General features: G+C 40.2%; 1 protein-coding gene across 3 annotated transcripts in view; it reads left to right on the forward strand.

Annotated features, from left to right (window-relative positions):
- Positions 1-1,983: 1,983 nt before the first annotated feature.
- The window catches only part of NEIL3 (nei like DNA glycosylase 3), a 30,865-nt gene continuing 8,886 nt past the window's right edge, over positions 1,984-23,962 (forward strand). Inside the window, exons 1-7 of one of the 3 annotated variants that reach the window (XM_050945341.1) lie at positions 1,984-2,170; positions 6,207-6,331; positions 12,525-12,659; positions 16,142-16,355; positions 17,224-17,298; positions 18,492-18,658; positions 23,471-23,640. In XM_050945341.1, coding sequence (XP_050801298.1) covers positions 2,030-2,170; positions 6,207-6,331; positions 12,525-12,659; positions 16,142-16,355; positions 17,224-17,298; positions 18,492-18,658; positions 23,471-23,640 — 1,027 coding nt within the window. In that variant the 5' untranslated portion in view covers positions 1,984-2,029. Of the gene's footprint in view, positions 2,171-6,206; positions 6,332-12,505; positions 12,660-16,141; positions 16,356-17,223; positions 17,299-18,491; positions 18,659-23,470; positions 23,641-23,962 lie in introns of those variants that run through there. The other 2 variants (XM_050945342.1, XM_050945343.1) reach the window with 2 other exon arrangements.

The following is a 23,962-nucleotide window of genomic DNA, read 5'->3' on the forward strand; positions in this document are numbered from 1 at the left end:
CAAACAACCAGCTATAGATATTCATAGTGATGTACACCACATCATACACTTTTTAATTTCCTGGGCAACATATCATGTGATTTATTTATAGAGAATCTTCTGTTGGGCTTTGTATAATATCTGACTATGATATAAAGTTGACTACAATGGCTACATAACCTTGAAGTAAAAGAAAACAGACAGCATAAGCAAAGTTATCCATATGCTATCTTTTTTGACCTGCTTCTTTTGGAAAGTACTGTATTTAGCAATTTATTTGCACATCCTTGAAAAGTATAGGTATATGCAGCAGGGGTGAGGAGAGAGTCAACAAGTCTCCTAAAGTATGCACAAATGCATGAGTAGTGTTGCCCTGTGTTTAGCATAGGGGACTAAAGGTCAGAATTCTTTGGTTCTGTTCCCAGTTCTTGTGTCAGGTCACATACAGTCCAAATCATATAAATAATTTCTAAAGTATATTTTCCGCTAGTGATTATTAAAACATATGTGGGGATGCTCCTGAGATTGCCAGGGTTTTTTTTTTAAATACACATTTAAAGTTTGCCTGTCGACACTCTTGATTTGGGTATGAAATTTGCCATTCCACGCAGGTGTCTCCTCTTCTTTTCAGAGGGCCCTGAGATTGTGTGGATAAACACGTGCAATAGCAGTGCTTATGTCACCATTCAGGGATTCATATGATAATATCCAGGAATCATTATCTAGGATACAGCATTACAATGAAAATAGGAAAGAATTCATGAGAGAGCCACAGGACCTGGGAGAAAACAACAACAAAAAAGAAATTATGTGTTAGGTCAGTAGCTCCAGTCCTTTTTTTTTTTTTTTTTTTTTGGAACCTTTCATTGTGACAGATCAACAAAATGCCTGGATGGACATGCCTTCCTTACCATGTCCCACCACAGTTTCCACCTTTTCTCATGCTGATGGGACAAGGACTCAAGATCTGGATGCTGGCTGACATGAAGTTCTGGTGGTGTGAAATTCAGATCCTGCATTTTGTTCCTTTACAGAGACAGGGTCCATTTATGATATTTGAATGATGTCCTAGATTCCAGCTGTGGCTGAGGATGTGCAGAATGAGCTAGGCTCAGGTTTGGGGTTGAAGCCAATTAGGCCACTTTATGGGTGATAGGGATGCAGGGATAGGGATCCTATTTGGTCCCTGTGCACAGATCCAGGGCAGGAAGCCACCTTTGACCACTGCAAAAAGATTAGAGTTGCCAGGTGTCCAGTTTTGGACTGGAATGCCTGGTTGAAAAGGGATCCTGGCAGCTGTGGTCAGCACCGCTGACCAGGCCATTAAAAGTCCGGTCGGTGGCGCAGCAGAACTAAAGCAGGCACCCTGCCTGCCATGGCTCCATGCAGCTCCGGGAAGCAGCAGCATGTCACTGCTCTGCCTCCTATGCATAGGAGTAACCAGGGGACTCTGCATGCTGCCCATCCCCAAGCGCTGGCCCTGCAGCTCCCATTGGCTGGGAACCACGGCCAATGGGAGCTGAGTGTGCTGCACCTGTGGATGGGGAGTGTGCAGAGATGCCTGACCACACCTCCGTGTAGGAGCCAAAATGGGACATGCCGCTGCTTCCAGGAACTGCTTGAGGCAATCACTGTCTGGATTCCTGCTTCCCTCCCATGCCCCAAACCCCTGCCCCAGCCCTAATCCACCTCCCACCTCTGAACCCTTCAGCCTCAGCCTCTGCATCCCAATCCTCTCATCCCCAGTGGCACCCCAGAGCCCACACCCCCAGCTGGAGCCTTCCTCCACTTGCACGCCAACACCCTGCCTGAGCAATGGGGGGAATGGAGTGAGCAGGGGGCGGGGCCACGGAGGAGGGGCGGGGCGGGGCAGGGCAAGGGTGTTTGTTTTTCCGCCAGTAGAAAGTTGGCAAGTTCCCTAACAGGGATGGGAGGCGGGCCTCCAGTTTGCCCCACCCCCAGTCGTAGGCGACGTGCCTCCTTCTCCTGCAGGGCCCTGCGGAGAGAGGGGCGGGGCAGCCACTGAGCGGGAGATTTGAGCGACTCCGGGATGGTGGAAGGTCCAGGCTGCGCCCTGTACGGGGAGAGGCTCCGGGCCCGAGTGCGCCGGGGCCAGGCAGTGCGGGGCGTGCGGGGCAGCGCGCTGCTGCCAGCTCGACCGGGGGCTCCGGGGCCCGCCGTCTGCACCGGGGTGAGCAGCTACTGCGGCGGGAGCAGCTCAGGCGGCGTGCGTCGGACGGTAACGGCTGCCCCAGGGCGGGCGGGACAGGATAGCTGCTTGGGCCCCTGTAGGGCTACGGGGAGTGGCAGCGACACGCTGCTGGTATCCCCAGGTTGGAAAGGGGGCTGGTGGGGGCGACCCCCGGCTGAGCCCTGCAGCGTGGGAGCAGCTGAAAGGGGAACGACGCGATACTTATAGACACGCGGGGTGGGGGCAGCTCCTGCCAATCCCTCCGCCCACCACCCATGTAAATAAAATACAAGGGAGAACCTGTCCCTTGCTGCACTCATGCCTTTTTCGTGTCCTCATTCATTTCCTTTGACTCTTTCAAGCGCTGGGCATTTTAGGACACTTGCAACAGGAAGCGTTACACAAGTTTCTGAATTCTGTCATGAACCGCTGAGCCCTGTTGCAAGGTGTCAGGACGTGCTGCTCCCTAGCAGTTCAGGAAAGTCTGGCAGGATGTGCACAGTCTCCTTTGGTGCTTATGCAAGAGAGCCTGACTTCATCCCCCAAGTGTAAATATTCTCTCTCTCCTCAAAACAGGCATTGTTTTGATAACACCCTCCTTCTGTCTTTGCGCACAAAGAAGAAAAAGGATTGCACTGTAATCTTTCAAGTAGGCCGATACAAGAACTAATTGTTTCACTGCTTCCCCACTAATTACATTCAGGGTAAAAATTTCAAAAGTACATGTTCATTTTCAAAAGAGATTTAGGCATTTAGAGGGCCAGATTCTTAAAAGAATTCTGACACCTAGAGATGTAGAGAGGCATCTAGTGGGGTTTTAAAAAGTGCCTAAACCCATGATGGCCCATCAAAATTATTTCAGTGGGAATTACATTCCTAGATGTCTTTTGAAAATCCCACTAGGTACCTATCTGCATCTTTAGGTACCTAAATACTTTTAAAAAATCTTGCCCTAAGTGCCTAAATATTTTAAAAATGACATTCAGGCTCCTAAGCCACTTAGTACTTTTGGAAACTTTACCTTCTCTGTTTAATGCTAGGAAACCAGACTAAGTGGACTTAATTTTAAATAAATGTTGAGAAGGCGTTTGTTGTTCTACTGTGCTGTATCTGATACAAAGGTTTTACACCAATACAAATGATGCAGTTGACATTCCTTTTAAGCTTTGAAAGAATGCAAGAAAGCTTTACTAGATTTGTAAAAATTCTCTTGTAGTTTTGGAAATGATAAAATGTGCCTGACCTGAACTTCAGACAAGATCATTAATGTGAGTGACATAATTTGTTTCTGCAAAAATCATTGTAGAGTTAACTACACCAGAGGTTACTGGCAGTTTGAGATTTTTCACTTTTTTTTTTTAAGTCAGTGTACCATAATATATTCTTGTCATCAACATAATAAATCAGCCATAGCAAATCTGATTAATTTGAAGAGACAGAGCTGGAGAAACATGAACCCGTGTAGGAAATAACGAAGGAAATCTTTTCAAGTCACTCTTTTGTCTAATCAAAAAGATGGTAATTTTTTTAATATCATTTGAGTTCAGGAACCCTACAAGGAAAATCATAGAATTTGTTGCTGGCATTAGTTGCTTTTTAATTATATAGGGTTTGGAAGTGTACAATACAAAGCCTAGAGGGAGAATGACATTAGCCCACAGAAAAACAATTTTTACTTACAGAAACACATTAACCAGACAAATTATTTAACCAAATAAAGAATGGGGTATCTGCTTTCCATGTACTCAGTATGTAATGTCTTGGCTAATTTTTACCCATTTTTGTTGCCAATATAAGACTATTCAACAGCATACAACTTTGGGGGCTTGTGGGACCTTTCTGTAGAAAAAGTTAAAATATACATGAGCAGGTCTGGTTAAGAGCTGTGAAGATTCAGTACTGTTCAGTACTGTTGAGGAGTTGTTTTTTTGTCAGTTTCTGCAACAGTGTGGGAAACTTGGTGAATCCCTTATGTTTTAAGCAATGGGAAAGCCACAGAAGGATTTTTTCTTATGTTTGATATGTAAGCCTAGACACAGATTAATGTCTTGCCATAACTCTGTATTAAAGTTCCACAGCAGTGCTCTTGCCCACAACTTTAAAAAGAATGTAGTGCAAGAGAATGTGTCATCAATTAATTCTCATAACTTTCTGGTTTCAGGACTTAAATAGTATTTTTTGAATAAATTATGCTCTGATGAATTTAGCAAAGAGGAAAAGATAGTAACAATTATATTCTCAGCTGGTGAAATTCATCCCAGGATGAATTTTCTCTCTGGATAGAGGACCATCACAAGGTCTGTGCTCCACTTTGTCCTTGTGATGGTCCTGTGCTTCATGGCCCATGTAAGAACTTAAGTGGGGCATAAAGGGCCTCTGCTTTGGGAATAATGGAAGACCTTATCTAAGCACAGAAGTTGAAATGGTTTAATTGAAATCCTTAAAGAAACCCCTTTAATTGAACCTTTTTTTGTGTGGAAACTCTTGTTCTGGTTAAACTGATTGATTGGCTTAAGATAAACTATGATAAACTTTGCTTATCCCAAAAGAAGTGTCTGTACAGGGATTTGCACAGGTTTAAATATATTGTTTAAAAAATCACACCTTGAGACTGGTTCAACAGTCTTATATAGGCAAAAGCTTTTACATTTTCTTTTTGCTTTGTCAACAGGCAATGTGATATTGAATATAATAAACAATGGGCTGTCCAACTTATTTTGATTGAATAGGTATTTTATAATTATAGTTAGGAATACTAAATTATAGGATAATCTATATATAACTTAGTTATTTCACAAAGCTATTTTAAAATTAAAAGATAGTGAGAAATAACAGTCTTGGTCCTGTTAATTACTCATAATTTTGACACTTCTGTACATATCTCAAAAATAGAGAGAGGATTTTAAAATAGTATGGCAAATGAATTGACTAAAAATGTCAACATGGTTTTAACAGAATATCTTTTGTTAATAAGGAGCAATTGTACCATACTGACAAAACAGCTAGTCATCTAAGGCCCAAAATGTAGGTTTAATTGTGTATTCTTTATTCAGACTTGACGTTTTGCTTCAGACCTGTGTCAAAGCTGTTCACTTGGGCTTCTGCCTGTTACGAATGGAAAAATGTTATTTTTCTCATAGTAGCACTGGCTTTAGAGATTTTGCAGCAATGATGATAGAAGTCCTGGATACTTTGTGAATTACAAATGTGGCTTTGAAACTAGTCTGATTATGCTAATACTTGATCCATACACCAAAACATAAGCTCTGAAATGCTGTCACTAAATAGTAGTTCCCTGGGCTAAATTAATCATTAGTGTAAGTATTTATGTCTCTGTTTGAATAAATGGAGTGTAACTTACTATGTGAGTAGTGAATTTTGACTCAGATCTTTAAAATGATCCATTCCCTCACCAGTGTCCCTCCCCAACACCTTTGTGTCTTGCTGTTGAAAATCTGATCTTTGAAAGGAATGGTACTCCTTTGGGGCTGTATGCAGATTTTTGCTGGACACAAGAAGTCTTGTCTAGTACATAGAACATGTATCAGCACTGTCAGTGGCTCCAAACAGAGGCATTTTGAAAAGGTTTTTGCTTTTAAAATAACAAAAAATGGTATCTCACATTTTCTCCAACAAAATACCCTTCTCAGAACTCCTGAATGGAGTTGGTGATCTGGCAGGATGCTCTGTAAGTGTCTGTTAGAGATTTAAGATGTCATCTGTCAAATTATGTTTTTACATAAATGATGAATTACTTATATCTTTTTCTAGAATAATATTTTCTGGACACCAACAGGGCAGAGTAAAATGGGCTAGTGTCTGATGGCTTTGGTTACGCTGAATAGCAGTTTGCTTTGCAAGTAGTCCCATTGATTTCAGTGGGATGGTTGGAGGAATAAGGTTGTACTCAATATGATTAAGGGTGGCAGATTTTGTCTGTATAGTTGAGTATTAACTGATGACTGTGAAATTTTGATATTGGCTTTAGGACTGTTTCTTTCCTAAACATGTGTTGTGTGTGTGAATTTATTTTCAGCATGCTGTGACTGGGAATAAAACCTCCTGTCAGGATTTCCTGAGATTGCTGAAAGGATGTGTGTACACTGGTGTAGAAACTTTGGGGAAGGAGCTTTTTATGTATTTTGGACAGAACGCTTTGAGGTAAGAGAAATTTCAGTATTCCCTCCATATGTATTCTCTATCCATTTTCAGTTTTTGTCTTTTCTGTACTATCATTTTCAATTATGTGAAAGTTAATTAGTATTGTAGAGAAGTTTATCTGTGCAGTTTGCATCTAGGTGCTGTATATACAGTGGTTCTCAAACTTTTATAGTGGTGACCCCTTTCACACAGCAAGCCTCTGAGTGCGACACCTCCCTCCCCTTATAAATTAAAAACTCTCTTTAAATATTTAACACTATTATAAATGCTGGAGGTGAAGCGAGGTTTTGGGGTGGAGGCTGACAGCTCATGACCCCCCCCCCGTCATAACCTCATGACCCTATGTTTTTATCCTGTTACCAATCCTTTGCTTTTATCCCGTGACAGCTTACTTTGCTTAAGAGCCTTTAGTGAGGGACCTTGTCCACATGCTTGTTGACTCCCTCAAAGAATTATAGTAGATTGGTGAGGCATGATTTCCTTTTACAAAAATCATGTTGACTCTTCCCCAACAAATTATATTCATCTGTGTCTGACAATTTTGTTCTTTACTATAGTTTCAACTAGTTTACCTGGAGCTGAAGTCAGGCTTACCAACCTGTAATTGCTGGGATCACCCCTGGAGCCCTTTTTAAAACTTGGCATCACATTAGCTATCCAACACTTCTAGTCCTTGGCAAAACATTTCAGATTCCCTTCTAGCAGCTGGTCCACATACAAGGCAACAGCATACTGTTGCACCCAGTTCTCTTTTAGCTCAAGTAGTTGAGTTCTGTGCTGTGGATCTAAAAGTCTTGGGTTCCACCCATACCGATCACTGATAGAATTTCTGTTTGCTTAAAACAAAACCAGAAAATCACATACAAAAACATTAAAAGAATACTCAGGTGGTAGAGTAAAGCACTCAAAAGTTAGGAAATAAATGACAGAATTGAGGCAGAGGGTTGAAGAAGAGAGAGAATATTTTCTTGTGGCAAAGTCTGAGAGTTCGCAGAGCTGGGTTCTATTCCTTGCTTTGCTTCAGACTTTCTATTTGACGTTAGGGAAGACTGGATGATATTACACATGCACAAGGAGGTCAAATCAAGCTTGCATAGTCATTAAGTGGTACTTAAATGATGAGTGTTTGGCTTTACATTCTTAACATTCCTTTTTTGTGTAATAACCAAATACATTCTAGTAGTCCCATGGGATGGTAACCAAAATGAGCCCACCCAATTATTTTAAAGAAGTCTTCTACAGACTTCACAGCACAAAAGTCAGACTTCTAAAATTGGTAATACTTACATGACATTTGTTGTAATTTTCTAAACTTAAATGGTTTGTTCATAATCAATATACTGAAGAGTCGAAAAATACCTTATGTAGATAACTCCCAATGATTTCTATTCAAATAGTGGCTACTCAGCACCTCTGAAACTTGGACTCATACTGTCTAAGGATCTAATTATACTTCCCCCTTTTTCCAATGCAGCATGCGGTATGTGTATTGCAAATGTCTACTGCAATGCAAGTGTAATGTGTCAAACCTAAACTAAAAAGTTTGGGGTGACTCATTTGAAAAACAAACAGAAAACCTAGTTTATATGGTCTGTAGTGTAATATAAACAAGTAGAGTTCCCAGATATTTTACAGGAATATGAAGCATACATTAACTAGAATTTTCTTTGCCAACAGTACCATTTTGCAAAAGTTATTTTCATTGTATGCCTATTAAAAAAGAGAGGGTATGTGCCCTCATTGTAGTCTAATACTACAATCATATGGTACTGCAGGATTTTAAGTAATCTTCACTTTTAAACTACCTTTTAAAATTAGTTACTGAAAATGTGATCAAAACTTTAAGTATAACAACAATTTAAAATTATGTAGATGCTTCATTTAACCCCATCTGTTACTTTTGAATCCTGATCTGAAAATTAAAGGATGTCTAACAGTTGAAACTGATCTCCCGTGTGTGTGTGTGTGTGTTTTGTTTGTTTGTTAAATGTTGGTCCACTCAATCACATCACTAACTGCTCTGGAATGCCTTTATAAATTGCACCTATGAAATTAATCTTGAAGCTAGCAGGCAGAAATTCCTTATTACCATGGGAAGATGACTTAAAATTGTTCTCTTAAAGCTGGACTGTGTACAGGTCTAACACAAGTGAGTGTGCAAGGGAGGAGCTGGGAAAGGGCCCAAGAAAACACTTGATCTTTGGCCAAGAGCCAAACACTGTAGATTTCTGTCCCCCTGGCTAGCATCATTTCAGGGAAAAGGAAGATCTGGCCATCTATGCTGATTGAATGAGTTATAGATGAACGAGGTTCATCATTGATAATAATTAGCACATGAGGAAAATCCATTTTTTGCTGAATTTGTGATCCACCTATCACTGATATATGGGATATAAATCTACTTTCTGATTGATGAACAATAATGTCAGGGAATAATTCTTTTGAGGAATTTCTTTCATCTGAGAACAAGCATCTAATAGTAGTAGTAATAGAACGGGTGCAGTGAATTCACCAAAGGCCACAGCGTAAGCAGCGTCATGGAGAATTTGAACTTATCTCCTATGTTTCCTTGATTTTTGTATTTCCTCTTAGTTGATTTTTGAGGATTGCCACTAGATATCTTTGTTTATGGTAGTCTCTTTTAAAACTAATAAAAAAATGAATCAGTTAAAATTTGCAGAGGTGTGTGGTGGGGAATCTTGTAAATTAGCAGAGTTTGTAGATGCATTTTACCAGTGACTAGAGAATAATTTGCTCTGGACTGAAGGAAATGACAGTTAAGGTTGTGAGAGATACTATATAGAAGATGTTCAGACAATCTGTTTTCTTCAGAATAACTATAAATGTATTCTTGGACCGCAGCTAAATAATTCCATCTGGAAATCTTCAAGAACCTATAACAATACATATATTTTTATTTTCTTTTAAAAAGGCAAAACTTAGACACATTCCATGTGGAAAGGATTCTGATTTGTAGAGCCCAAATAAAATGCTATTAAAAGTAGTGGAAAGATTCTCACTGATTTCATTGGGAGTTAGATCCAGGACTTTAATGCACCCTTCTAATAAAAAGTTGGTAACGGAATTTTATCTTGTCCCTATAACATAATTTGTGCTGTTATTGAGCAACTATTTTCTAGGAATTAATGAGAGCTTCGCAATTAAAAAACAAACAAAATCCCCAAGAGCTTAAGTCTTGTACACAACTGAACAGTTACAACAGCTCAGCTTTTTTTGTTTAAAAAAATTGAGCTTTTTAACACAAGCTGTCATCAGGCAGCAGAACCAAGATTTCAGTTAAAGTAGCTTCCATCCTACTTTCTCCTTAATTACAATGACAAGAATGCTATTTTTCATTGTTTCAGCACATCAGGGATAATGAGGCACACTGGAGTGGTATTTGTAAAGTTCTTAAGGCTTTTAATATAAAAGGAGTTTATGCACAGAAGTGATTGTGAAATATTCTATTACTGTAGCCATGAACTGAGAAGTAGTTATGACAGTTAATCGTTGTGACAGTAGTGCACCTTTAAACAGGGCAATGACCTCCATAACTGATACCATTAATTACAAATATACACATTATTTTTTTTTTCTTATCAAGAACTTTTGGGAAATGTTAATGCATTTATGATTGATAGCACGACACAGAGTTTAAAGCCTACTGTCATGGTATCTTTCCCCAATCTGAACCTTAGAGTGCAAAAAATTGGGGTACCAGCATGAATTCCTCTAAGCTTAATTACCAGCTTAGATCTGATAAGCTGCCACCAATCAGGACTTGGAGTGCCTGATAAACTCTGGTACCCCCCAAGACCCAGACCCCCTGGATCTTAACACAAGGAAAGTAAACCCCTTCCCTCACCGTTGCCTCTCCCAGACTTCCCCTCCCTGGGTTACCCTGGAAGATTACCGTGATTCAAACTCCTTGAATCTTAAAACAGGGAGGAATGTCCTTTTCTCCCCTCCCCTTCTCCCTCACCCAGAGGCAATACAGATTCAAGCTCCGTGAATCTAAAACAAAGGGATTCCACCCCTCTCCCCTCCCTTCTCCTTCTTCTCTGTTAAGTACAGACTCAATTCCCTTGAGCCTCAACAAGGGGAAAAAATCAAACAGGTCTTAAAAAGCAAAACTTTAATAAAAAGAAAGGGGAAAAAAGTGAAAGTGTCTCTGTAATTTAGATGGTAAAAGTAACAGGGTCTGTCAGCTTATAGAAACAAGAGAAAAAGCCTCCTCCAGCAGAAATACAATTTAAAATAGTTCCAGCCAAATACACATTAGAACTCTACCAGCCAGATACACATTTGCAAATAAAGAAAACCAATTAAAAAGACTAAACCACTTTTCTACGTGCACTTACTACTTGAATAGAAAATTAGAGCCTGTAGTACATCCGGTCACTCTCAGATCCCGGAGAGAACACAGCAAAACACCCCAAAAAAACAAACACAGGCTTCCCTCCACCGAGATTTGAAAGTATCTTGTTTCCTGATTGGTCCTCTGGTCAGGTGTCCGATTCACTGTTTGTTAACCCTTTACAGGTAAAAGAGACATTAACCCTTAACTATCTGTTTATGACACCTACCTTTTAAAAAAAACAAACAAAAAAAAACAACTCAAACTGCTTAATCTTCTGCAATGCTATATTGCACTTGAGAATTGGAAGCATATAGCAGTAACATCTGCTGCCAGAATAGTTACATTTATTAACTTAACTGGACGATAAGAAAAAGCTTCTGAAATGTACAATATACTTCTTGAGAATCAGTTTACAATACTTCTCTTCTTTTGGATTTGTAATCAATTGCTAACAATGTAGTAGTTTATGAAGTGATACACTGTAGCCTTGAAGTTAACTGTAAATATTTTTTAAAAAACCATCCTTCCAGTACTTATGGATAAATAAGAGTAAACAGATGTATGGCATTATAGGGGACGGATTAAAAACAAATAGATGTTTGAGATGCTGTCTTTGTGTTCTGTCATGTGCGAGGCGTTTTTGTTGTTCATCTTCTAAACCACAAAATAATTAACCTTCCTCTAATATAAAATATTTTTAAAGGAGAAGCTCAGAAATAAGACTTCCCTTTGAGGAAGTGGGGTATATCAGGTATGTTTGGATTAACTTGTGAAGGAATACTTTAATCAGGGCTGCAAATCAGATTTACTTGTCCTTTTCTCACTACACTGATACCAAGTAGAATATTGCATCAAATTCAAGCTCACTGTCCTCATCTTAAAAGCATTGAAAGAGCTGCTCTTGGGGTACCTAAAGATATATCAAGCTCTGGACAACTCCACTCCTTTCGCATGTTGCCTCAAGAGTAAAGCTCATCAGTGAAGGAGGCAGATCTTTCTGTGGGCTGGCTTAAGACTGGAATTTCTGCAGTGTCTAACAACCACCTCAAACGTCATCACTTTATATTTTTTGTGCCTTTAGTTTTCAACCTCACTTTAACTAATAAACACCAGCACTTATATTTAAATAATAAATTTTTAAGAATTTTAAAAACCTACACAATCTTTGCCCTGAATAGAGGTAGGAAAAAGAAAGAACCAGCTACCATACGGCAGATACTAGTCATATTGTTTTGAGGACAACTGGAAGATGCTTGATACCATGGTGAAAGTTGTGGTAGTGAAACAGCTGGCATTTTTGTCTTCTATATTGGGTCTTTTCCACTTGGCAGAAGAAGAGCTGATGATAGAATATTCTTTGAGAAGAACACAGTTCTTGTTTTAGTGAGTCTTAATTTTAAAATGAGTCAACAAGAAAGAAAACAAGTGTATTTTTTGCCATTGTCCCTGGACTGACTTGAACTTCCCTGGAGGAGCCTGGCAGGGGCTCTAGGAGGGCAGCAGTACAGGTGAAGAAACTCCCAAGATGCTGCACTGTATTATTGCTGCACAAACATGTTTCAAATTTAAATAATTAACAGAATGATTATATAAAGATCTAATAAAGTCACTATATACTTGAGTGCTTCTTAGTTGCTACTAAACACAGTCCTTTGTGGGAGGAAAGAGAGATCACGTAAACAAGCACTTCATGTCACCCTGTTGCTGCTAATGATAAGAATTATTTGTATACTTAGTGAATTTAATTGCCAAGCTAGAAAATAGACTACTAACATGCCTGGGAGTGTTGTTAAGATGCAGATTTTTCTTTTCAGAAATGTGTTTCTCGCCTAGGGTTCACTTTGGCATGAATGGTTCCATGTGCATTAACCCAACTGCAAGCAAAGACAGAAATGGAGCACCACCAATTCTGGAAATACACCTTACTGATGATATGGTTTGTTTCTTTGATGCAACAGTAGAGCTTAGGTAAAGTAAAAATTAAATCATTTCTTCAGTGTTCAATCTGTGGTTTTTGTTTTTTATAAAAATAAGGTTTTTACCATACAGTTGAGGAAATATTATTTTGCATTAATATAGTGGTTTTCATCTGAGAATTTCAAAGCACTTCATAAAAATGAATTAAATATGCCTCCCAGATTTAGGATAGATAAGTATAACTCATTAAACCTCCCAACATCCTTACTGGGTATGTAAGTAATTTTAATTACTTTGTGTATACATAACTTAGGTACAGAAAGTGACTTGCTTAAAGCACCTAGAGAGTCAACGGTAGATTGGGATTCAAACCCATGACTCCTGAGTCTGCTTCCTGCTCAACAACTGAATGTGCCAGCTGTATTTTGCCCTTTACACTCCCGCTTCTGCAGTCAAATCTAGGCAGATGGACTTCTGCTCCTGTGTGGATCTGATTGCAGGGTGCGATTCTAGGCCTTTAATGGTTACTGTATGTTTCCTATACTTAAAACATACCATGTACTTCTATCTTGTGCTTCAATATTTCAGAGTTGTCCCAAAAAAATGTAGGCACGTATTTTTTAGCAGTGCTTGTGACACATTTTTTGGGCATATTCCCAGCCATTGGCACTGTTCTTCTCACCTGTATGGAAGCTGTAGAGGAGTAGCATCTTTGTGAAGTTTTTCTGTAAAGCACTGTGAAGCCTTCAGCTGAAAGGGATTGTATAAATTCAAGGTGATTTTAATATATGTATTTTCTATTCCAGAATAGGCATGAAATGTAAATCTGGGCTTTCTTGAATCTGTTACTACTTTTTGTGGGGTATTTTCTTTTAACTTATGGCTAAACTTTATTTTAACATGTAAATATTTATCACAATAAGTTGCTGGTCTCCTGAGCATTCACAGTGCAACGTGGTGTTGATATCTCAATCCAATAGCTTTCAGTTCTGGACACTGAATTTTTTATTTGTTTTATTTATTAATTCCATTCAGTATCAGCTGCCCTCTTTGTAAATTAAACTTTAAAAAGATAATTTTTATTTGTTTATTTTAGACTTTGGCTAGAATGAAAAACAAAAATTCTGTCTCAGAACATCAGGAATATTTGCATTTGGAATGACACACACAGTTTTTAAATGATGCCATGCAGATATGTTTATGCATAAGAATGATGGGCATTCAAATCTGATTTAGGTCATGAATAAAATGAATCTGATGGTTCCTCTATATCTCCAAACTGTTTTTGAGGACCTGCTAATGAAATAAATTGCACTTCTGCAAACTGTGTTTTGTGCTGGAGCTGCATGTTTCCATGAGAGATTTGGGGCAAATTTCCCTAATGCAGATATCTAATCTATCATTCATATTTCTTTCCTGTCACTATAGTATCTGAGCATAGTAACTCAGTCTTTAATTTATTGATCCTCAACACCCTGTGATGTGGGGCAGAACTAGTATCCCTGTTCTGAGACACCCAGAAAATAAGGGCTAGATTCACAAAGGGAGTTGAGCATTCTGTTGCTGAGTGTTGCAGTGCCTAACTTTTAGGTGCCTAGTAAATCACAGGAATAACACTGCTGTTCACAAAGCCTGAGTTATGTGCTTGGGCTCTCTATAAAATGAACAGGGAGAGAGAAGCACCTTAGACTGCCATTGACAAAAAAAAAAAAACAGTACTCTGACTTCCTGCCTAAGCTAGTGAATGGGTGATGCCAGTGGCATGGGTGTGTCCTAAGTCTCACCCTCCTCACAGAGACAGTGCTCTTCTGCAGGTTGTATTTAAGTGCCTATCTCTGCTTGTGATTCTCAGTTATGAAGCCTCTCCTAGAGTTAGGTACCTGTGACATTTCTTGCAAGAAGCTGGGGGAGGAGGAGCAGCTCCCTCATAATCAGAGGTTAAGGTATTCGTCTGGGATGTGGGAGATCCTTGGTTCAAGTATCTCCTCTGCCTAATGAGGAGAAGGGATTTGAACAGGGATCTGTCACCTCTCAGAGGAGTGTCCTAAACGCCTGGCTATGGAATATTCTGATGTGTATCTCTTGCCTGGAGGTGCTGTTCCACTTATGGATAAATAAATATTAATTGGGCCAGAGAGCGAGTGAGAATGACTCTGTTGCCTAGGACACTCACCTAGGACGTGAAAGAGGCAGGGTGTAGTCCTCTTGCTCCAGTGACTTTCTTTGATGATTTATCCACAGCAGAATAGCTTCACTGGGAAAGACTGAGGGAGCCCTATTTAGAATATCCCATCGTGCAATGCCCCTGAAAGGTGGCAGATCTCTGTTCAAATCCTCTTCAGGCAGAGTGAGACTTGAACTGGTGTCTCCCACATCCCAATGTTGAGTTAATTAGGTGAGCATTCTAATCATGGGACTAAAAGTTATGAGAGAGCACCACCTCTATTCCCCGTATTTCCTCCCTCCATGTTTTATGGAGAGTTAGGTGGCCTCTGAACATGCCTACTGGACAGGGGTGGCTCTAGCTTTTGTGCTGCCCCAAGCACAGCAGGCAGGCTGCCTTCAGCGGCGCACCTGTGGGAGGTCCCCTGTCCCATGGATATGGCAGCTTGTCTGCGGGAGGTCTGCTGGTCCCGCAGCGTCGGTGTACCCGCCGCCGAATTGCTGTCGAATCGGCAGGACCGGCGGACCTCCCGGAGGCAAGCCACCAAAGGCTGCCTGACTGTCGCCCTTGCAGGGACTGGCAGGGAGCCCTCCTGGTGGCTTGCCGCTCCAAGCACGCACTTGGTGTGTTGGTGCCTGGAGCCGCCGCTGCTACTGGATCACACGTTGGTTAAGTAGAAGAACAACCTGTCTTACCCTGTTTGTGAATCATTTGGGGGTCAGGCGGGCAACCCGTGCCCGGATGCCTAGAAACAGCAGTATATATGCTCGGAGGCAAAAGCTTAGGCATCTAAGGAACTTTTTACTGAAAAAGCTTAGGTGCTGAGCGAGTTCAGGCTTCCCCAGGGTTAGGTTTGGCAGATAGAGTTTTGTGAATTGTAGTGGTGCCTAAAAATGGGATTTAGGTGTCTAAGTCTGGGGGTTAAGCACCTAGTATCTTTATGAATCTAGCTTAAAGGGTTTTGCCACACAGGAAGTTTGTGGTGTAGAAAGGGATTGAAATCAAGTCCCGGGTTAGTGCCCTACCCACTGGACCATCCTCCCCTATAATTAGTTACAATTGAGAGTCTCTGCTTAGGAAATGCATTTAACACTGTAAATGCTAGGCACGGACTGATAATTTGCTCTTAGAGCTGACCTGAACAAGGATGGGATGCTTGCCTGTGCACATGGCCTGGCGCTAGTGTATTCTATATATGTGTCATTAAACTACCATATTTTTAAAAAAGGGTAAGACTTCTGTGTTTTTGTATATATGTCACGAGTATCTGCATGGCTTTTTGATCTGTGTGTAATGTACTATGGCACTCATAAATACTACAATGTTACAATGCAAGATAAAGTACAAAATAATCTATCTTCTCTTGCAGGAATGCTGCTGAAAGTGAGCAGAAAGTAAGAATGATGGAAGACTTAGATGTATGCTCTCCAAAATTTAGTTTCATAAGAGCAGAAAGTGAGATTAAGCAGCAGAAAGGTTGCATGTTATGTGATGTATTGTTGGATCAGGCAGTGTTACCTGGAGTGGGAAATATCATAAAAAATGAAGCCCTCTTTGACAGTGGTCTCCATCCAGCTGCTAAAGTAGGTGAAATATTTCCTGGGATTCTCTTCTGTATTTATTGCAAACAGCTATTAAGAAGTGTCCTGGGGGGCTGCTGCTGTAGGGCACCTGCTGCTGGGGGAGGCTGGGACCAGTGGCAGCTCCAGCCGCTCCAGGGACCGCTGCCCACCCAAGCAGTGGCCAGTGCGGCTCGTTGCGGGGCCACTCCAGCAGCAGCCGGTGTGGCTGTTTCTAGGACCACCTGAGCAGCTGCCCCCAGAGCCAGCTGCTTGGGCGGCCCTGGGGTCAGCCACACTAGCCACTGCAGAAGTCATGGAGGTCATGAAAAGTCACGAAATCTGTGACTTCCATGACCTCTGTCAAAGACCCAGAGCCCTAGTGATAACTAGAGGTATGTGGTCGGAAAGAGTTTTATTTCCGTATTGAAGCAGGTGGTGGAGATGTCACACACAATAGAATTAAATTCTCTAATACAAGATTCTAAATCATGGATGTATTGGTGTTAACCTATAAACTCCATCAAGAAACCAAGAGGCAGCTAGTGCAGATTACTACATGAAACTAAAACCCATTCAACTGTCCTACTGGGGACTATAAGGTCAACACTGAAGTAAAACACTGAAAATTTGTAGCTCTTTTGGGGGAAGCAGCACAAAGTCAGACACTGTGGAATAGTAAGTAAGCATATTTGTGTGTGTGAATATACAGCAAAGGAGGCAAAAAAGTATAAGAATATATGAGATCAAGTAGCTATGTAATACCATGTTTGTTGGCAGTATCCATAGAGACACTTTAATTATAAATCTCTTTGCTCTAGTGTACTATAGCTGCTCTAGTGTATTATAGTTGTATAAACCTATTTTTTAAGCATTTTTGCCTTTTTCACAGGCTTGTCAATTGACAGATGAACAGACACGTCACTTGGTGAAAATGACCCGTGATTTTACTCTTCTCTTTTATAAGGTGAGGGCAATAACTTCTAAGAGAAAAAATCCACTGAAACTTTGCACCAAAATGTGTAAGCTGTAGGTAGCCATCTAGTGGAAACAGTAAAAAGATGCAATAAGTCAACATGCTGGAAGTGGGAAGGACTTTTTGGTTCGGGCACTATTAACTGTTTGAGAAAAAGCAAGCAAATAATGTGAAATGTTTGAAGGTAATTGGATCCTCACTGCTTTGTTCATAACATTTGATATAAGATGTGTGGGGTTATTTAAATACAAAGAGTAGATTTGACCTAGCTTTTTAGATTTTGAACTTAAATTTTGTAGAAATTCACCAAGACAATCTTCTTATTCACCAGGGATGAGTGGGGCTTTAAAACCCTGAATCCATTGAAGTCAGCATGAGAGAGAGACAGTCTTGTGTTTAAAAGAACAGGAGTACTTGTGGCACCTTAGAGACTAACAAATTTATTTCAGCATGAGGTTTCGTGAGCTACAGGTCACTAGAACTGGGAGCTAGGAGATGTGGATTTTGTTCCTGGCTATGCCAGTGATTTTTAGCATGACATTGGCTAAGTAGCTTACCCTTTCTATGGCTTGGTTTTCCAATCTTTAAAATAGATGTAATATTCTGCATTTATACAGCATTTGCGTTGAAGGACCTCAAAGAGCTTTTAAAGAATGAACTAAGCCCCTAAATCCTCTCTTAGGTAGCTCCTTAGCTAACCCATTTTGAAGTGTTATTAGTAAGAGTAGTAATATTTTATCATTGTTTCTAAAATGTTAAATACTGTGGTGTATACAAATTCCAGTTAAACTTTACATGATGCAAATATTTTGGGTCCTGGTTTGTGTACACACACATTGTTGGGTATTCTTAAAAACAACTAAGATGGGAAGGAACACAAGTATTTAAACAAATGTTACAAATTACAGAAAGAATTGGCTGGTAATGAGAACATAATTCTAAATGTAGAACAGAAATCCAAGAAGAATTGAATTCTGAATATTTGAATGAAGTGGTATTCATGTTTGAATCTGATGCAAAGACAATAGATGAATATGGCCATTCTTAATTATCTGTGTAATTTACTTAGCTGCAAAGTTGTTAGTTTGTGTGTGTATGCTCTCTCTTTATATTGGAAGATACAGATGTCTTGCGTTGGATAAAATCTCTTTTTATAATCACATTATAAAAATGTTCTATTTCAGTGCCGCAAAACAGGATCAGCACTCTACAAACATTACAAGGTGTACAAACGCCCTAACTGTGGTCAGTGCAGTGGAAAGATCACAGTTTGTCGTTTAGGAGAGAATAACAGGATGACATACTTCTGTCCTCAGTGTCAAAAGGATAAACCTCAGCTTGTTGATGTTAGGTATGGCATTTGCTTTATAACCCTTTAAAGTGTGACCCTACTCTGAAAAGTGCTGAATAGAACTGCTCCCTGTGTATATTCAAAACTCTGTATGCTGCCTTTACTACAAAAAGGAGCTTTTATTATTTTTTCTTGTGATCACTGCAGCGCTAGCTCAGCTAAGAGAGTGAACTGAATTCCATTCCTATTTGTGTGTCAACATAGTTGTTGACTAAATTCCACATCATTTCAATTATTGGCTAAATTCCAATTTGAAATACTCTATTCAAACCTTTTTAAATTATTTGAACCATCAATTGTTAGCCTGCATAATGTGAATTTACATAACTGTGAATTTATAAGTTATCTTTACTCTTGCTCTAATTGTCCATCAATCATCTTTTACTCATTTATGTCATTGTCTTAAATTAGATCCAGATCCTGCAAATACATAAGCAGGTGCTTAACTTTGTACATATCAGTCCTGTTGATCCCACTGGGGTTGCTTGTGTAAAGCTAAGCACTTCTGTAAATCTTTGAGGATCAGGATTTTAGATCATAAACTCTTCAGGACAGGGACCATGCCTTCCTATATATTTGTACAACGCCTACTACATTGGGACCCTGGTCCTGACTGAGTCCTTTGAACACTATCACAGCGTAAATAACTAATAAGCCATTGAAGGCAATGGAACTTCCCAAATGTTGCTGAACAGATTTTGAAGTCAGTAAGGTTTCATGGTTTGGCTTACAAAATCCTTAACTGATGCTGATGTATATGAAAAAAAGAACCGTACTTGACTGACCCCAGATGTATCTAGTGAGGTCACAGTTAGGGGGGAAATAATTTTACTTTTAAACTAAGCCATTTGATATAGAAGCTGTTGAAAGATAATACTATAATTCTACAATAATGTTGGAACCTCACAGTGCTTTTCAGAACAGAATCACACTTCAGCATTTGAGGAATTTTAATACATAATTTTATTCAAATAAACTGATTAACCTTTTCACGTCTTTTTAAATACTTTTTTTTTAATAACTTATGGTTGAAAGATTTGGGTATAGTAATTTTATTTTTAAAAATGTGAGTATAACTGACATACTATACAAATGGATAGTAAAAGTATTTAAGAAAGTGTTTTATGTAAGATTCAGGTTTCGCAGCTGAAATATATTTTATGTGAGGAAATGGAAAAAATTAGAGAAGTTGCCTACAGAAAGCTCCCCTGCCACAATGTACATATGTAGTGTTTTATCTTCCTGTTTTTCTTAGAGTGTAAATCTTGCTGTCCTTATTCAAATGATGTTTCATTGATGAAAATAATTGGCTACATGAGCAAGACCTGGCTTAACTTTACGTTAATATAATATTGTTTGAACCCAATCCTGTACCCATTGATATTGAGGGGGAGCAGTGCCGAGCCCAGTGTTTACACAGATTTCACAAAGTACCCAAGATATGTAATGTGGCTGAGTCAATGTGGTGGTAGAAATCATAACTTCTGCACTTTCATACCTTTTTATTAAAACTTGCACCCTCTCTTACTATGACATAGGTTTTACATTAAATTTCCTTTGTTTTGTTTGTTTGCCAAACTTGACATTTTACAGAGGCTGGATTTCTAGGAAATGTTGAGCATCTACCCTCTGCAATTCGGGCCCTTTTTAAAGTGAATCAAGTTCCATCATCTTACTGTTACCAACTAAATGTTCCTAGTTAGCCTTTGTGATTTACACGCTGTTGGGTTGAACAAGATAGAAAGGGAATTAATTCACATTGTTGATGTTGCTATTGGTTGGCTGTGATGTATAAAAGTGAATGAACCGGGCAACAGCATGTCTACATAATTTGTTTTGGCTTTATAGTTATAAATTTCTGTAATTTTATTCATTATATTTTAAATGAAAACTTTGAATTTGCAACATATTATAATGAAACAAAATTTTGCAGTCTTTGTCAAATCATGGGAATCTGCGACTCTTTATTTGTAATCATACTTTTGATTTTCTCCTCATGAGTTTTGGGAGGATTTTACTCTTTGTGCCAGTGAGAGCCACAATTATACAGCCAGCTGCCCACCCCTTGAAGGGTGCTGATCCTTCAGGCTTCCCCCTATAGCTTAAACACATCTTCTTCCAGAGCTCCAACTGTGTGGGTGTTCTGGGCCCACAGTTTACCTCTTCAAGGGACACATGAGCAGTGTAACACATAACACACTTTGCCCAGGATTCTAAAATCATTGCTCTTTACCTAATTGCACAAGAAATACAAAGTTCTGTGGAAAAAATAAGAAGCCATCACCACTACCAGCACTATTTGTTTTTTGTGAGAAAGCAGTTAGGTGCCCAACTCTAGGAGAGGGTTTATTGCTGTAAATTCCATGAAGAGAGAGGCACCTCTCTCCAGCCCAGACATAGGTGCATAAAGCTCTTTGAGGGGTGGGACTTAATACCCACCCCTCTCCTTGGCATTTCCTATTGGCTAGGTTAGGCAGCTCCCCACTCATCTGACTGGTTTTTGTGGATTCCATTCTTAGGTGCATGACTCTCTCGATGCATTGTACAGGGAGCACGCCTGCCTCGAGGCCGTGGATTCCGCTAGGCAGCAAGGTGCCTAAATGTTAAAAATGTTGAGTCTAAATCCCCTTTTTGGATCTAGCCTTTTGGGCAGAGATAGGCAAACTACAGCCCGTGGGCCACATCCAGTCCATCAGACATTTTAATCTGGCCCTTGAGTTCCTGCCAGAGAGCGAGGTCTGGGGGCTTGCCCCACTCTGCATGGCTCCTGAAAGCAGCAGTAGTCCGTCCTCCGGCTCCTATGCGTAGGGGCAGCCAGGGAGCTCCACACACTGCCCCTATCCCGAGTGCAGTTCCACAGCTCCCATTGGCTGGGAACCACAGCCAATGGGAGCTGCAGGGGCAGCACCTGTGGATGAGGAAGCATGCCGAGCCACTTGGCTGCACCTCCGTGCTGGAGCCAGAGGGGGGACATGCGGCTGCTTCTGGGAGCTGCTTGAAGTAAGCGCCACCCGGAGTCTGCACCCTTGACCCCCTCCCTCCCTCCCTCTGAACCCCTTGGTCCTAGTCCGGAGCACCCTCCTGCACTCCCAAGCCCTCATCCTCAACCCCAGCCCAGAGCCCATACCCCCGGCTAGAGGCCCCCACACCCCAACTCCGTGCCCCAGCCAGGAGCCCCCTCCTGCACCCTGAACTCCTCATTTTCTGGCCCCAGTCCCCAATTTTGTGAGCATTCATGGCCCACCATATAATACATAGTTAGGGTGCCTCATGCTTTCGTTTTCCTCTGTGAACCAGACTCCTTGGTCTGATTACATGTCCCATGATGCAATATGGTCTCCCCCCTTGAAGAGGAGAGGTGATGCATCAGGGAAGTCCTTGGCTGTGGTGCATCATGGAAAATGTAGTCTGGCCAGGGAGCTGGGCTAACACAGTGGAAAGGGGCATGAAGCAGCTAACGAAAACTTCAGGGGGTATTTCAGCAGCATTTCCAAATTTTAAAAAATCTATTTTTAGATTAAATATTGTTTTCTGATGAACCTACGTTTTTATGGCAAGACACTTTTGTAAACAACTTTTAGCCAAAACCTGAGTTTTTTGGTCAGTTTGGATGGATTTTTTTTAACCAGTATTAATTAAACCTTTAAAAAATATTAGTACCTATTGTATCATTATCTGCTGCTGAACTGGCTTCCCAGAATCCAAACAAGGTAATATCAAGGGAAGAAGGAGAAGGTGAAACTTTTAAAAAGTAAATAATTCTTACCTCTCACAAAATTGATAAATTTATAAAATACAATCCTAGGCATGCTTAATATGGTAGCAGAGCTCAGAGGGGCTGGCTGCTTGCCACTAGCAAAGCATTATGAGAGACAGCCCAGTTGGACAGTTAAGGAGACAGAGCTGTGCCACAGTCCCAGGCTGCACCCTGGGGATCCCATCAGTGGTGCCAATCCTTGAAATCATGTTACTGTTTCACATCCACCACTATAGTGCTGAAGTGTATCAACAAAAGAGTGTAGTAATGTATCATGAAAACAGTTGCATGTCAGATTTCTGGAGATGAATTAAGATCTCTGTACAACTTGGCGGGTCAATCGGGAGTCAAGAATGTGGTATCTGGATTTACAGCTATGACAAAAAAAAAACTGGTGGATTTGTTTGTTTAAAGCTCTGATACTGAACAAGTTCCTCAATACTAAACCTATTTCAGCTGTATGCATAAAACTGATATTATACGAGACTGATTTATATATTTAATATTTTTGTTTTCTTTTCAGTGAAAGGTAAGTAAATGCTTATGCTTATTATTTGTAAGTGTTAGATTCCCATTTCAGTTTGAAATCAAGGTTGTATTCCCTATGCTAGCACTGATTCACTGTATGATCTTGTTCAAGTCAGCTTCTCTGTGCCATTTGGTTCATTGTTGATGAATACTGTTGGGGAGAAGGAAAACAATTGGACTTCTGGATACTGCCTCCCTACACTTCCTACACTTGTTGCTGCTGGTTGCAAGAGGCTATAGCATGATGATATGTAACATAGCGTATGATGATTAACCTCTGTTAAAGCACTTTGAGATCCTCTGAGATGCCATTTTAATTTAAACTATTTTTTTTTTATTGGCCTATTCAGCATTGAGGAGGATTTGTCCTTTGGGTAAAGAAATCCTCTAACTAATCCAAACTATGATATACAGCTGTAGCCCTGGGTATCACTTGTTCTCCAGCCCTGCATCTCCCAATACATGCTGGAGGCAAGGCAATTTGTGGAAGAAACTTCACAAAAGGTTAACTCTGTTTTGTTTCACAGCAAACTGCCAACTAGAAATAGCCTAATTAGCTGGGCATATGGCAAGGGGTCATGTTCTAATGAACATGTAGCTCAGAAATCTGAAGAAGAGTGGACATGTACTATCTGCACTCTAATAAACAAACCTTCTGCTAAGATCTGTGACGTTTGTTTGACTTCAAGGCCTGAAGGTAATGATGGCTTTTGTGTGCTGCTTTTGTAGTCTGTTTACAGTATTGTCATGTTATAGGAAATGATATTGAGAATCAGTTTTGTTTGTTTTTTGTTTGCAAACTCCAGTCTTAGTTTTAATTTTAAGGACAGATTTTCAGTGAATTTCAACCCAGAATATAACCCTGTAGGTTATTTTTACATGAGTAACTGCATATCCAATTATTACCTTGTGTGCATGGGTGTAGATTTTGCACAAGAACACCAAGAGGTAATTTATTTGACCCTTTGAATTCTGTAATACAGGGGTCGGCAACCTCTGGCATGCGGCTCACCAGGGTA

This window comes from Gopherus flavomarginatus, chromosome 3 (assembly GCF_025201925.1).
Source record: "Gopherus flavomarginatus isolate rGopFla2 chromosome 3, rGopFla2.mat.asm, whole genome shotgun sequence".
In the NCBI taxonomy this organism is placed as follows: domain Eukaryota; kingdom Metazoa; phylum Chordata; order Testudines; family Testudinidae; genus Gopherus; species Gopherus flavomarginatus.